At 30.7% G+C, this 17,755-nt stretch overlaps 1 protein-coding gene across 1 annotated transcript; it reads right to left on the reverse strand.

Moving 5' to 3' along the window:
• Nucleotides 1-7,590: 7,590 nt before the first annotated feature.
• Nucleotides 7,591-9,880, reverse strand: TRIADDRAFT_9391 (uncharacterized protein; the record flags this gene model as incomplete). Its single annotated transcript, XM_002108591.1, has 2 exons — nt 7,591-7,632; nt 9,743-9,880. Coding segments are annotated over 2 exons (180 nt in total), but the record flags the coding sequence as incomplete, so codon positions are not given.
• Nucleotides 9,881-17,755: the final 7,875 nt, after the last annotated feature.

Here is a 17,755-nt window from a genome sequence, read left to right on the forward strand (position 1 = left end):
ACCGGGAATTATAACTTTATTAACTTTAACATGTTAATAATAATTATTAGCTTTGAAATTAGTTTTGTACGCTATCGCACGTTTGATATATAGTAGATTACGCGTATGCTGAAATCGTGTATGGTCAATTGTTGCCTTTGAATATAGTAATAGTTTTTTATAACTACATGGATTAATGTATCCTCTGTCTATATCTGTAATATAGAGCAAATCTGTTATTATTCGTGTATAGTTTCTGTTATAGGCTTTGTTGTAATGACGATGGCGTTGTTTTATTTATGTCTTGCTTAATTACGGGAAAATAGTCTCCGTTGAAGGCAGTACAAATCATTGTATTACAAAAGTAAAGAAAATTGTTGTGCTAATGTATGCTAGTACAAATGTACAATTTTAATAAGGTTATCGTCGTCCTAATATAAGTCTAAGTATGCTTGTATATCGTGAACACAGTAAATAGGAATGCGGTACAGGTTTGGTATAAAATTGCCAAAATCTGAGTAGAATATGCACTGTAAGTTGAAGTGCAATTATAGATTTTAATACTGGAATGCATAGAAATGGATAAGAGATAATTGAAGAGATATTTAATTTGCTTTAAAGTCTGAAATAAAATTTAGAATGATTTTTGTGAGATTTTAATTAGATCATTAAAATATAAGATGCTGTAGAAAAGATTTTTTAACAATCACATTTTATACTCCGCTTTATATATCGATAAACTTTACATGACTTTCAGCTAGCGTGGTCTCAGCTCTGTTGTATTGATCGACGAAACACACTAATATCATAAATTATAATTATCAATGATACAATGAAGTTATTGCCGTTACTATCGTTGGAAAAGTTAAGCTATTGTCATAGTTAATAGTTCGGTTACGTTATAAAAGAGTTGAATGATCTATGATGATTATCTAACATAATTTTTACTGAAAAGTTATCAAAATTATTTTAAGGTATTAAGATTAATGATTCTCCTTGCCTTGTCAGTCATTTAGGTTGCACAGCGCAGCATTATTAACGCTATAAATGATCAATAGTTAAAATAGGATAACTAGAAAAATTAAAATTCAAATGTTGATCTTTTTAAATTGTTATGTGGGTAAATTAGCCTGAAGGGAAAGTAATTCTGAACTTTTAAACGTCAAGAAGACAAGTGTGATGATTAAGGATATTTCAATTGTAAATTCAAGGCGGATTATTAATGTATCATTGTTAATCTATCTTATTGAATGTATATTAATAGTTGGAATCAATAACAGCTGATTCTTCATAACTATCATGGCTAAGAAAATAAAGGAAAAATCATCGGCTATAATTAACGGTCTCCTTTTCAATGTTAGTATAGGAATAATATTTCAATCGAAAGACTATTTTGCTCGAGGCTATGCTTTATCAGTTCTTTTGCGTCAGTTGTTATTGTATCGATAGTTTTTAAAGTAGTCCTTTCTCACTTGTTGCTACAGCAATGGGTAATCGCTAATGGTCGGTATTTTATGGCTATTCATTTTAATAACTAACGTTTTGTTTTTTGTTATAGCTATCTATTGATTATTTATTATTTACGATAGAGGCCTAGGTTAAGGTTGGAAGTTTGGGTAGCTTGTTCACTGCAAATAGCCCTTAAAGTAAACTAAAGTAGACTCTAAAAATGGATCAATGAGATAAAACATAGGGAAATAATTCATCTAATTGATGATGTTATTGATGAATAATAATTAAAGAATGGCAACCATGATAATAACTCATATCTTATGGACATACATATTCTACGTTTCAATCGCGTTGTCTACTGTTGTAAGAGCCAGACATTATAATTAATAGTTCAATTCTGGGTGTGCCACCTTGATTGCGATTGGATTATGACGTGAGAATTGATAGAATTGATTCTAGTCAATAGCTTTAACATGTAGCAATTAATTTGCTAGACAATCAAATAGATGTGATAATTTATGAAAATCTGAACAATTCTTTTTTTTCATCATTGAAAAGTTACTGTTTTGTTATTGGTTATTTTTTTTAAAATTAGCGTATAACTGACATTTTAGTTATGACATAACAATTAAGATGATGAAGGGATAGGTTTAATAGAATCATTCTTGGAGTTTTAATTCGAGGGGATAATTCAAGGTACCAATCGATATCATAATGAATTATGATTAATTGTTACTGTTGATTAACATAAACAACCGCAGGCTAGTCCTATTTCAATGTCTTCCTTGAACAGTTTTCTTAATTAACATCTGTTTTATAATTTGATCAATGTATTGATATCGTCAATCCGCATTCGATTATTCTATCATCATTGGATTCGAAAAAATCTTCTGTGGAACAATATAACGTTGATAGAAAGATTCCAATATCATAATTATTAATTTTATGAGGTTACTTTTGTCAATTTTGACAACGACTTGTTTCCACTTACTATGTTAAGTTTTAATTAGGTTGGTCAAGGGTGATTCATTATCATTTCATTTAATAAATAGCATGAATATCATTAAAATAACTATTGCTAATTGTTATTGGTGTTATTATTATACATTAAGGAAACGGTGATGATGATTCATTTTATTAATGATACTACTGTGTTTTATGACCCAATTTTCAATCAGTTTTACCTCCAAGACTTTACATGCTATAAGCGTTATTTCTGGGTGGGATATGAATCCAAAAACTCGATTATCACTATTAGTAAGGCTGTGTGATAATGGAATTGAATGTCTGATAAAAATATTTTTACTAAGGTTTCAAATCAATAAAGAGAGTGATGTTAACATGTTATAGAATACTTCAAGATTAGCTAAAAACTATTTACTTTATTTACTTTTGGTGTAGATGACTGGCTGCACATGCTTGCAACAGAAATCCATTTTATTACTTAGTTGTCTTTTGTTCTTATCTTTTGCTATTGCCAAACAACACCGAAGCTAAACTAGTTATTATCATAGACATTGAAGGGGGTAAAGCTTGAAATATTTTGGCTAAGACGGTCATGATAGTAAGCATTAATTATTTGCCAAATATTAACCGTCTGTTAAATGTTTCTTGGCTCGCCGTTATTTATTTGTCTTATTGTCTAATCATCTTATCTGCGATTGTATCAGTAGAAAAATCAAGGTGGTTTGTTTAATTTAGTTGCTTATTAACGCTTGTCATGGAATTCTTTTGTTTTGTATCTCGTGATAATTAATTATTACTGATTCAATTATAGATGGCTATAGGATGTACAGTACAATGAGTTAGCATCAGAAAAAGAAGAAGAAGGAGAAGAAACATACGACGATGATGATGATGATCGGGATGGTTTAATTTCGCTGTAAATTAAAGTTGAACGTAGAATAGCGGGCAGCCTGCATTTTATTTTTCAGCAGACTATGACCTAATATTGCTATTAATTAGTTAATTAAAAATCCTTAGCAAAGATCAAATGATTATGCCTTCCCCTCATCAATACAATCAGCAATTATGATGATGATCCATAGCCTATAACCCACGCGTTACTGTCATGATAATCCTTTGTTACCATTTTAATTGTTTTTGATACCTTCTATTTCCAATATTCTCTATCTTTAGCCTCTTAGTCGATATTCAAAGGCTATTTTGATGAATAAATGATGACCTGGATATCAGAGTTAGTGTTTTCATTATCTTGACTACAACTATCGACTATCAAACAATGATGATCATTTTATTCTTTTTTTGTTGCCACTGAGCGATTGATTCCCTTAAGGGCAAATTATTTTAAACATCTACGGCATGTTTTATTTTTTACCGATGCAAAAAATAACAAAAATGAACCTCTATAGTCGTGTCGATTTTGAATGACTAGGCGAGCATCCGTTGATGAGGACAGTTTATATTTCAGCAATTTAATTTTTGGATTGCATAGATTATCCAAGGCTTAGTCATCAGGTTAATCATAAATATCCTAGCGATCCTTAGAATAGAAAAGACTTTATAGAACAAATGCCGCCAGTATGTTTACCTTCAAGTGGCTTTGCCCGTAGGAAACGGCAATTGATTATCATTGTCTTCTGAGGTTATAATCTAAGCTAATTAGCCTGTGTTCGGCATAAGATGTTAGAATAACGATATGAGTATTTCATTCCTTGTGATATACCAATGGTTAAAAATTGTTTTAATTGGATATATGCAAGGACATACTATCTATGCAAGATTACTTAGCTATTCATCTAGTTTTTCAATAGTTATCACCATAAAATTCCTAAAGATAGCTTGCATGAATGATATATTAATATAGCACGATTAATAAAGGCTTTAATTGACACCATCTAGTTCTGTACTCTTTGAAAAATTATATTTCAAGGTAGAAATTCAAGCTGTGATAGTGCGATTCATTTTAATCTCGGTAAAAATCAGATTAAAAGTAAAAAATAAAAGGGCACAGTCAAAATCGAAGCTGACTGAATAAAATAGAATTCGCCTTAATTCAATTCTAATCTTCAATCATTCATGGTAAATAAGATATTAGTTTGATTTAATCCGCATAGGGCAGACGGATATTGTAATGCTAAATTATTCTGCTAAACATGCTATAGCATAAGTCCGGCGGTAGTCACGATTTGAATATATTATCCCTTGCGTAAATCTTTAATCTATACTCTTCATTTTAGATAACAATTAGATAAGATTTGCTGGCGAAATTTTATAATATTTCCTAGTAAATGTTGAAATAGTAAACTCCAATCATTTTTCACATATTTTATTCCGTTCCCTAGTCGTAAAATTCTTATCGCATTGATATTATTACTGTAAAGCTTTATTTCGATAATTGCGAAGAGGGATAGCGCTATTGTTATATACTATACTGTATTATGAAACTAGATTCTGGTGAAGAATTTCAAACTCAGTATCGCTAGTTAATGTCACTGATAATTGTCATTCATGAGATCCTCAACAAAGATTAGGTGGTGTATATACATCCATGATTATAAGTTTCAGAGTTAGTAGCTCAATTATTGTAGGGTTACCGGAAAATGATCATATTGATAAATAATATTTCTGTGCTATTTTACGGGTAATGTATTTGCTTAGCGATTGTTTAATGATAGAGAAAAGAAACTCAAAATTACTCTCCATCATCTTTCGTCGCCTCTACAGCCAGGTGCATACCGCTGTATTCTTTTTTATTATTTGACATTTATTTAATGTCTATGACCACTATCGAATTATTTTGAGGAAAGTAAAATCAGACAAAATTATCTTATAAATGTATTGATTGTTTTTAATGACGTAAAATAATAGAACAGTCTTAAACTATCGTATTCATTGCAGTAGCATGCAGGCTATTCGATCTATCCGTAAATTGAAATTCTTGTATCTATAATTTATATATTTCTAAAATATTTGTCTTTTAAATAGATTTATTGCCTTTATAATAACAAATAATGGTGCAATCTTCAACTCATATAATTAATTATTACATCATCGATAGTCTAGTTGAAAATTTAACGCGTAAAAGCGTTTAGAACAATTTTAAATATTAACACACATGTTTAACCTACTCAAATCGTAAGCATAATTTAGAAAAAACGAGGTCAAATTATAATTTAAATTAAAATAATAATAATACTTAGGGGAGGAAATTAAATTATAAAAACATTAATAAACTGATATTAAATTATAGTAACAAAACAGCATTTTGTCAAAAACATGAAATCTACCATGGTACAGCAGTCGCTGCTCGATGATAATATGAAATTGAGTGGGTGTTCTATACCTAACCTCATTCGCTTGATTGAATAAAAAAATGGAACAAAATAAGTTGTTTCTTATTAACAAATAGTTTATGGCCAATATCCTAAGTTGGCTGATACATAAGGCGCGTGAAACACACTTTCCTATGATAAAACAGAATATCTATATCATAAGTGAGGATTGAATTATGTTCTATCAGTGCCAAGGGTGTATTAAGCCGTTCCCGTAAGGGTTGATAATTCTTGAAATATAGATGGTAAATTTTATCAATAGATGTTGAAAATAATTTATAGCGTAGCTGACAGAGATTAGTTGAATGTTAATCTTGCATTAAAATAAGACGTTATGAACGAATCAAATAGATTCCAATGACATAACTTAATTTATAAGGTTACAAATCTAATGTTTGCTAAAATTACTTTTTTAAAAACCACTTAATAATTTTTCAAGAAAGTAAAAAAAATGAATATTTTATCATCATTAATGATGAACAGTGTTGCTGATCCAATCTTTCCATTAATAGAATAACGTTAGATTACAGTACATAAATGAGATAAGTTAATAACCGTTGCAATAAAATGGGGCTTATTTTACCTAGGCAATAGCAATCATGTAAATCAAAAAATATTTAATTGGTCAAGACAGTAGCTAAGCATTCTCAAAAAACGATTGCTTCAAATATCTATCACTTGATTGAAAGCATCTACCGATTAAATTGAAATCAATGACAAAAACTAATACATACTTAATAGAAAATATTCAAAACAATTCATGCTGCCATCGCGGCAATCTTTAAAGTTAAAAGAAGTCGATTGAAATAGTGTAATTCGTAGGTGAAATTTTTTAAGCTATAATTTAATGGTGTTCTATTGGATAAACTTGTAAAATGGCCTACGAAACAGATAGTCTTAAAGGTTCAAGATAATAAATAAAAGCGCCATAACAAGGAAATTATCTTTTTCTCTTAAACGACTGAATAATGGTAATGTACAACCTGTATATAAGAATATTACTATCACATCAAGTTTAAAAATTGAATTGAGCAGGATAAAATGGACTATTGCCTGATCTCAAAGTGTTATTTTTATCCGAGCATAAATTGTAATTTTGATTTGTGTAGACTAGCAATGTTGCCGCCTCTTTTCTTAATATCAGCCGCCTTTTGCACAGAGTTTGAGAAATGAAAGATGATCATTTATAGGTTCTGCTGATATTTAAGTCGAACTTGTTGATAGATATCGATTTTACGAGTACTGCCAGGTAGATTTTGCCTAATTTTCATGGATTTACAAGTTGGATTATCTCCTTACGAAGAATACCAGGATAGAATGCCATGCATCACTGGCACATCAACGATATTTCAATTCAATTTATTTTCAATACTTTTGGAAATTTTACTTCTATATTTATTGTCTCATCTGATGTGATATATCTATCTTTAAATTACTTCAATAAGGCCATTTTCGAATCAGTGTCGCTTAAAGAATCCGATGAATCTGATGATTCTGATGGCTCATCCAATTGAAGTTTACCTACATCTGATTTGAGAGTTTCCTTGAATTCTGAAAGAGTCAATCGTTGACGGACCCTGTTAGCAGGTATTGACGTATGATTATCATGATATTCTTTCACCGATTCTGGCTTGGCTTCGCTTTCTTTAGAAGCCAGATGACCAGGATTGTCCGCAATAGGTTTATTGTCTTCATTACAACTTGATCGAGCCAATCGAGAGTGGTTTGGGTGCTGATCTTCATAATCTAAGTCTGCCGATTCTACCTTGGATACGCCATCTGTTTCGGCTTCATTTTCTTTAGATATCAGATGGTTATATTTCTCCTTCAAACCCATTGATTTTATATAATCTCTGATTTCGCGCCTTTCTTTTCTAGATTTAGCTCGACGGTTTTTGAACCAAACCTATTAAATATCATGGAATATGATTTTAAGGTTCTATTTCTATAATTGATAATTAGGCTAACTATTTACAGTATCTTTTCTTAATTCTTGACTACAGCATTTATACCCTTACTAAATGTACTAATGTAGTTGGAATCAAAATGAGGAGAGAGAAATTAAAGATTCTGTCGAGTTTAAATATTGCAAAATTGATTTTAAGCAGCATTGTTGAAAGTTAGATTGAAATTAATAGCCTTATGAAGGATTATATTAGTCGTAAATAAGCTAATCCAGATAATTGGTGATAATTGAGGTATGCGTTTTGTATTGCTTTAGAACATCTTTTATACATTCAATTCAACTTGTATTTTTGTACTTTAATCCTATTGGTATCGAGCTTAAGATGAACAAGATGTCTCATGTTTTTGTTGTAGGAATAAATGTTCATCTACAGTACGATCCATTGCGCGTTTAAAATTGATTGCGTTTAAATTTCAAAATGAATTAATTGGGAGTTAGTAAAAGTTGAGATAAATCAACGATTTTAATTAGGAATGATCCAAAATGAGACTGAAAGGGAGTTTTATCGTTACTTATATTGATAAACGAGCACTGGTATAGACTACGATAATTTGTTAATTAATTAGGCTAGCTAAACCAGTTGAATGTATTGAATTTCTGAATGGGATTACATCATTATTATCGCTAGGCACAAGATGGAGCCAAATAAAAGTCAATTAGCAAGGCTATTGCTTCAAACAATGCAACTTGATTAGCTTATTAAATATCCCTGAGGATAGAAGAGAACCGATAGGAGATGGCGAACAATGCCATCGTAGTTCTATTCATTTTCCAAACTTAAAATAACAAAGCCATAACGATGTTGATCAATGGATTCCATGCTTGTAAGTTAGAGGTAATGAAATGTAAATTAATGAACTCTAAATTAATTGTATGTAAAAATTTTACAACTTGACTAAAAGTCCAATTTTCATGAAGTAGAGAAATTTTTGAAATTGATATTCATGTCTATTACAGCATAGCAACGATCCTTCAGTAGGATTGGTAAAAATAGATGAAATTGTTCTTTAATAGGTTAACTAAAAATATCTGATTTATGCCATGGAGTGGAGGCACAAGTTAGGGCTCATATTGATGAATTGAATACTATAATATTATTGTCGAAGTCGCTAAAGAAGACAATTTAGTACTTTACTTAATCGAAAATCCTATAGGCTGTTATTTCATCTCTGATAGTTAGTATTATTCTTGTTATTCACAGTGAACTTCTATACATAGAAGCCTGCTTTGTCTATTATTTAAAACATGTTTTAAGTTGATAGCGATATATGAAACTGTTTTGATTCACCTTCTGCTCGAAAAGATGGAATTAATAGGCCAACTGAACCTGATCTATAATTTGAATCATTTTAGATTAACATGTACGAATACTGCTGTTGTACGGTAGACTTGTTAATATCTACTATAGTTTTCAAATAATAAGATTAATAAGCAAAAGGGCAAAATAAAAAGCAAATAGCAGTTGCAACTATAGGTGAAAAACGAGAAAATTAGTTTATAATTTTTTCGCTTCCCTTTAACGGCTAAATAGGTGCTAGCTAATGATATATAAGTATAAGCTCAGGATAGAGCCGTAGAGTTATCTTTAAAGTAAGATAAATTAAAATAGTCGAATAATAGTAATAGTAATTGTAGTATAAGATATAATTAGAAAATTCTTAGTTTAAAATCGTTTCTAGACTGGAATGCATAGGGTGTTTATTTCCTTAAATTAAGAATGGATAAATAGCTATAATATTAAATCCGGATTACTGCAAATTTAGTTGTAAGTCATAAGTCAATATTTCCGTCAAGACATTATCCATTCTGTGGCTGTTATGGGGAATAATGGGTTGTATCATATGAAACTAGATTAATCTGTTGCAAAAGATCCCAGTTATAATTGGCGCGATATCTTAGTACCGCACAAAATCGTGAATATGAAAAGATGTCATAGTAATTTATTATTGATTAAAAATAGGCAATTAAATACTGTATGATTGCTTTGTTGTTATTTAATATAATTTTACTACCCGAACTGTTTAGTCATTGCCATGATGGCATAATTTACCTCGACTCGCTCTTCTTTTAAATCGATTTTTTGAGCTATTCGTTCTCGCATCGTGACATCGGGATATTGCGTTTGTTCGTACAATTTCTCCAATTCAGCTATTTGTTCATCGGTGAAGATAGTTCGATGTCTTCTTTTCCTTTTCTGATTTTTACCGTAGTCAGCATAGTTCAAAGCTGGATGATTATTAGGTGGAAAATAAGGTATGCCTCGCATACCTGCGTGGGGTATCGACAGTTGGCTTAGTGCTGGGTGAGAAAGAGCTGTGGATGCTGTCGGTAGATGTGATAATCCAAATGGTGGAGCCGTAGGTAATCCTGCTGTTCTATAACTATAATTATAATTTGGACTGCTTAATGGAGCAGTCGTGACAAGACGACTTGCCGTAGGGTTTTCAAAGTACGACATAGGATATTTAATAGGAAGAGATCGCGGATCTGGTGTATATCGATGATTAGGGATTGAATTATAAGTCAATGGAGTTGCATGATGAGGAACTGCTTCAGGTGGCGGCATCATACCACCACTCATAGCCATACAACTGGCAACCACTGTAACAGAAAGTTTCGGATAAATTATTTCCATATTATCATTAAGAGAACGATTTCATATTGTATATGGTACTGGACAGCAGAGTCGAAATAATTAATTTAAAAATAAAGTAATTTAGTGATCAATAATGGCTAACTCACTATCGCTATTTTGACTAATAATAGCATTCTATTTTAGCCATGAAATTTAAAAAATATAAAGCTTTTCTCAGATAACAATATAACATGATTTTCCAATAAGAGAGAAACTAACAATTGATATAAATAGATAAATGATGACGCTATCTATAAGATTAACTAGATAAATTAGATAAGATGATTTTTTACTATTCTTTGTATTCTATAAGAGTAGTACTGTGTTGCAAAGGTGTAATTAGAGAAGTCTGTAATAAATTAAAGATCGATTTATTGAATTGCAGATAATAGCCATCTACGTAAAAATGCTAATATCGCTCAGCTACAAATTAGTCGAATTGATTGATTTTTATAGTTATACTCGAGTTTGCAAGAGTAAACATGCTTGCTGATTTACCTGGAGTTATATCATTTGTTGCTCGGTAGTGAGCTATAGCTTCTGGCATTGTTGGAAGCCGCTTTAGCCACGGTGTAGTATTAGGCTCATCAGACGATAAAAGGCTGTCAATACTAAAGCGCTTGCTATCTACTGCCATTTTAAAAAATTCTCTCCAAGACACTTATAGCAATAACATAGAACGCAGGAAGTAAAATTTTAAAGTAAAAGTCTATAGCTTTTACTTTTCTATTGAGGTACTGATTCCTAAATAATTTTAGGAATTAATTGTATTCTTTCAATTAGGAAGTATGGAAAATTAAATTGGTCAAATCAATGATACAATCCAATCGGTTAAATATTCTTATATTGGCTGCTTTTAAATTGGATTCGCAATCGGCAATTCTATTCAATATTTCGAACAGGATGCAACAGGTGTTAAAATAGCGTTGATAGTAAAAGAGATTTGAACCGTATTTAAAGGAATTCTTGTTGATCAAGTTGAACTGAACAGGTCATTACCGGAAATTTTTTTATTGGTTATATCAGTAGAATAGAATGATATGGAAAGGAAAAAATTAGATAGAAGAAGACTAAATGCATTTTTGAAAGAATAATTATTCTACTTATAAATATTTTTTCAAGAGTTAGCGCATTAATAAACAGAGTCATGATAGAATGTGAACTTACATGAAAACACAGAAGGAATATTCGAAATTCAACTCAATTTGATGAAGATATCCCAGAAATGACTTTACAAGGTATAACTTTCTTTCAGTATTGATGATATCATTAGAGTAAACTGATGAAGAACGAAGAAAGTAATTTGGGCACAAGAGCAGACTGATTCAATTTTTAATCTAGTTTTTCCTCTAAACAGTAGCAGTAAGTAAATTGAGACGGTAAAGAAATTAGTCAGGAAACTAATACATATTCAACGCGATGGTAGTGACTAGACGTGCAGGAGAAAAAGTGTTACCCAATGTTGATATGTCCACAGTAATTATAGCATGTTTAAACAATGATGGAATTGATTTGTTACGATAAATGTGGTACTGTTAGAATAATATCATTAATGTGCAGTCATAGTCGTCACGCAACCTTTTACTCATAGTCAGCCCACTAGGTAAACAACGTATTATTACCAATCCGATTGATTATAATGATGAATAGAATGGCATTCTTTTTCTATACGTTATGTACTTTTGATGAGACGTTAAGGGGAAAGAAAAGAAATAAAGTTGACTTATATTAGCATATAGTATGTCCAGATAGTCTTATTTGAGAAGGTGTGGGAAATTCCAAAAATTTTCAAAAGTTAGCCATAGATAGTATGAAATTAAGTTGTTACAGAGCATGAAATAGTTTCTTTCTCTATGTCAATTTATAAGTAACAATTTTTTTCTTTATCTCCTCCTCTTTTTTCCTAATATTTCCCCAATATTATGACAGTAAGCTCAATTATTATTTTTTGCCTTTAAGTAAGTTGATACTAATACTATTTAATACTGTATTTTAGGAGTTAAAAAAACAAATGCAATAGTGATCATCATGATAAAACTGTTGAGATAGATAATATCATCAATTAATCGATTGATTGTTAGATTACGGACTCATTTCATAGGCATTGTTACTAAATAGTTTAGTTAGATGATGAACTTAATGATTAAATTAATGAAAATAATAATAATCGTCGCTATGATGATAAAGAAGATAAAAAAGATCTCATTTCAACTTAGTTGAAAAGATGGACCGTCAAAGAAATGCTGATACAATTAATTGTCATGCAGATTGCAATTTTTTTTGCACTATTTTCCATTTCTCTGGTATACCAATACATAGTATTTATCACGATGAAAAGATACGTAGTTCTGAGGGAAATGAAGAGGGGAGTGGAAGAAAAACAATTCAAAGTATCATCATCATCAAATAAAGCTAAGCAGTTTGAATATTGCACAATAATGAAAGAATGCCTAGACCTAAAAACAATATGGTTTTGATTGATTGTTGCCAATTCAATGAAATCTAGTTATTTATTTTTTGGCATGGCATTCGTATGTTAACATTAATCAGACGGTCATCAACTATTTTATGATTATAGTCAAGTCTTTGTTCATGATATCTTTAGCATGTTATGAAAGGAATATGTTGTGTTTAATATCAATTATTGTTATACTGGTAGCTTCATAAATCGATTCAAAGCGTTTATCTATACATTGCCAATTACAACTACTATACAAGTACTCATATCAGTGGGGCTAGAAAAGCTATTTATTACATTTAATGAGCTACTTCCCGAGCGATCGTTATTGTCCACACCAACTATTCAAACAGATGATTGTTGTATTGCTATGGTGGAAATATAATCACAATATCAGTACTCCACGTAAATCAGTTATTAGTATTGATTACTACAGGCGATATAATTTTTTATCATAAGCAAGTATAGTAATGATATAAAATTTTCACATTGATGATGAAGGTCTCGATTAACAAGTGTTATCAAATCTATTCGGTGGCTACGGTTTTATCTCTATCACAATTAAATAAAAATCTATTTTCGAGTAACTACTTCCTTGTTGATATTCAGTTTTCGATATACCCAATTTACCGGTAATTACATAGTTCTTTCATTAGATTATACTCTATTATCAATAGTAATGAAAAAGATTAGACTGAATGTTGATTAGCTCCACGATAAATTACCGACATAGTAAATAAGAATTATCATGATCCTATTTTCTATGCCGTTTCATTAATTATTTTTTTCAACATAGTTTGTAAACTAGATTTAATTTCAGTATAGTTCTACATTAGGCTTCAATAGAAGCCAATAACGATAACAGAGCTAAAAAATCGGGCAATTCTATTAAAGAACAACTACCATAACTTTAGCTTACATTATACAATTTATATTGACGTATTTTACTGAAAAAATGATGCTACACACTTTGTAACCATGCTGGTCTAGGTCGTTATCATTAAGCCTTTATCATTTTTATTGAGTATTCAGGATATGTATTACGGGAATCGTTTTATATATTGTGCAATATATTATTCTATTTCGCAAATTTAAGCGAGTACAGTGTAGTATACATTAACTTGATAAATACCTTGCAATAATAGTTTTAAAAAGGATCAGCTTCTAAATTACTAATTTTATTTTATTACAGTAATAACTGTATTTACAGCAATAGCTTTGATAGCATATGCTAATGCTGGTTACTCATGCCGTAGATTACAGACAGTTCTCTAGTTCCATTTAGAAGATTCTTTTTCTCATATTCATCCTCCTCAAAATGCAGACTACTATTTTAAAGACAGAACTGGTGCTAGAGCTATTAGAGTGAGGCCATGCCATATTTTCATTACATGGTGTCATCGGTAGCTACTTTTAAGGGCGTAGATTATAGTTATTTACAAAAGGTAGCCTAGGATGGCTATTTATTTCCTCGTGTCTTTTTAATGTGAATTATGATTGCTTTTACAGGATAATAGAATATCCTGATTCTGAAATCTTTTCTAACCATGATGCGCTAGTAATGATCCCAAGAAGAAGTCTTAGCTACAGCAAAAACTAGTAGAATTTCATTAATACTAATATTACACAATTGATGCGAAAGCCAAGATTGTCTCTAGTCACTGATATGAAAGAGGAAGTTTAGATCGCATTACTATTTTAGGTGATCCACATAAAAGTGAATAACTACAACAACAATTAACAACAAGGTACTTCATGATATATTCATTTTAATCAAAAGCTTTAATTTGATCAGGGTAATCTTAATTTCTTATTTTTGTTGTATTTGTTTTACGTCAGACAAATTCATTCTCTTCCTTAGCCGATTACGATGACAACAGCTGATGATTTTTTTTATATCAATTTCAATTCTTGAATATACAAACGTCATGATAGACTTAATTGGCTCTTTAACACATTCATGTTTGGTTTCAATAACAATTCTTAATTGATGTTGTCAATCGGATATCATTAAATGCCTTCTCAAATACTTTAATTCGCGGTAGCTAAAATAAAATACATTATTCAATTAATAGCAAGCCCTTCTAACCAAGATGACTAATTGATTATTGCATTGTTGATTTAATTCAATAAATTGTTAATGATCACCTTATTGTTTTTCATTCAAATGATGATGACATTGTTTACGTGTATTGTCTGTAGGGATAAGATCGTAGATAGTGAGATAGATAGATTAGTGGGTGCAATATGTAATGTCAAAATAAATATAATCATACCATCTTGGCTCGAAATAGATATGTCCAGTATTGTTTTAATAGTGTCAGAGTCGGAGGATTAGCATATCATTTTTGAAGATGATGATAACAATATAGGTTATTCAAGACCCCGATCATAGTCGAATAGTAGGGATTAATCGTATTAGGTAAAATCTGCACTACAACTGCAAGTGTGTAATCGATATGTTAATGAGAAGAAGTCGCGTTGGATGAATAAGGAATCCAATCGAAATCTGTTCAGCAGACAGTATGTAAAGTATTAAACGATTTTGTCTCGATAATCGTCGACTTTGTTAACATAAGGTCGAATGGCACAATATTGCTAGAATTCATCGGCATCATTTGTGTACAATTAAGGCGTCGCATGATAGCTCTTTGTTATGTTGTAAATAAACAGATCAATTGTTGTAATATTTTGGAGAATTAGATCCATGCCATCTTAGCTTTGCTATCTTTGCACTAATGCAGGCAGTAGTAAACTTATACTACTGGAAAATTAAGAACTATGATCTAATATACAATCAACAATATGAAATGATTATGTTGACGTAGATTAGGGGTAAATAGATGAAAAATAAAATATGAACAAGTTTGAAAAAATTTTGCAATTTACACTCTTTCAGATAGAAACAATTTTTATCTATGGACATATTAATACATAAACACGTACATTTATACTGTACATACATTGGATTAAATATTGAATTTTACATCTTTAATATGATATGTGAATTTTATTTGTTAATTCAGAACAAGTCCTATCGAATAGTAACAGTTTAACAGCGGATTTACAAGACTGATTGTGATAAATAATGATAAATCGTAACAGAAATAATATCCGGACAACTTGTTAATGTCTATATACGGTACAATAATAAAGTTGAGAAGGAACAGGATTGGACATATTGACAACCGTCCTGCTAAATGGTATTTTCAAGTATCATGAGATATAGCAACGAAGTTAAGTATTTGCCATAGTTACATAAGAGTTATTAAATATTACGACGTTGATCATAAAATGACAATCATATATTATACGAGCAAAACTCGTAAACTAGCCAAACCCTAACATTAGCCAGATATGACCTGTAATTAAAGGGCGGAATTTTGATTATGCCATCAGTTTGAAGAAATCATTTAAACGATTGAAACGAGGTATAATATCGATGGATTCATGACTTGAAATATCTTTATCGTTTATATTACATAAGGATAATTTGGCATAAAAAACTGTAGGAGACCGTAGCGCTATTTTAATACACCAATATTCTTATATTGATAAAAAGTCGTAATCTCATGTTTTATAGATCTAAATTTTAGTTACACGCAAGAATGAGCTGTGAAGTAACTAGTATATTTCTGTAATCGTGATTATACCGTAGGCCGCCGTTTACAATTGCTTATACAGCATTAACAAAGCGAGATGCATACGGTTATACATCTTTCCGTACGGCACTATTCGGTGACCAAATCATTCGTATGATATGCTGTAGTTATGCTACTTCTAATCATCGGCATCTCTAGTAATCGCTGTAAAATTAGATAGGATTAACTAAAGTAGCTACTTCGATAACGTAATATCTTGCCAACTAGCGCTATAAACAATTTATAAAGGCATTGAACTTTTTTTTGTAAAAATGCCAATTGCAAATGAAGGAGGGGCCAAATTTAAGTAATTCAAAACGCTTTGATACAACTAATCTTTTCGCTAGACCGATAGAAACACATTTATTAACTATAATAATCTTATAAGCAGCTAAATGATGACTATTTTTGTGAAAATGCTAGTAATGTGATGATTGGAGATGGATAGCTTTAAGATTGTGTTTTAAAACAAGATCAAAGCTTTTCAACGTAATTTGCATTTTTGCTATCTTAAGGGATCAATTTGTTTATCGCGAAACTTTTCAAGTACTTGAAAAACAATTATCTACGATTTATGATCTTATTCAATACTATTAAGGGGCTTTTATTCATTCTGAATTAATTATAACATTAAGAATCAGGGAGTGATTATAACTAATTGGTGCTAAAGTTGACAAAAGTCGACTTAAATTGATTAGATTTTACTTTTTAATTGTATGTTATGTTGACCTTTCCTAATGCTCTATCATTTAAAAAATTGATTAAGGAAGTACTCATTCCGCATCATTGCTATGATTGGTATTTTTAGTCATACAGGAATTCGGTAAAAAAATACTGCATATTGGCTTATGTACAAATAGCTTGATAAGTTTTACTACTCCGTACAAGTATCATCCTTGTCGATAATCATCCGATTTAAGACGGAGGAGGGTGGAGCCCAAGTAATTAATTAGTGGTAAGAATGAAATGACTTTTCATATTAATAGTATTAGTGTCGGCGTATGTCAACAGAGCCAAACTGTCTGCATCTTAACGATGCATGCCTGTATGACAACGTTGTTAGCATCTAATTGTTAGATCTTTTCTAACGAATTCTTAATCCTGTATAATAATTAGTCTATGTCGTAATATACTCTCAACAATGTGTGATTTTTGTATTAAGGCATGTAATTAGAACTAAATTCATTCCTCCCATCTACTTTTATTGTCATTCGCTTTATAATTACATTCTTTCTACCTCTCTACCTTGATACAATCTTATATAATCGAGCTAAAGTATAGTTAATCCAACATTTTATTATTAATTTTTCATAATATTGGCACAACTGT

The sequence above is a fragment of the Trichoplax adhaerens genome, genomic scaffold (assembly GCF_000150275.1).
Source record: "Trichoplax adhaerens TRIADscaffold_1 genomic scaffold, whole genome shotgun sequence".
Taxonomy (NCBI): domain Eukaryota; kingdom Metazoa; phylum Placozoa; class Uniplacotomia; order Trichoplacea; family Trichoplacidae; genus Trichoplax; species Trichoplax adhaerens.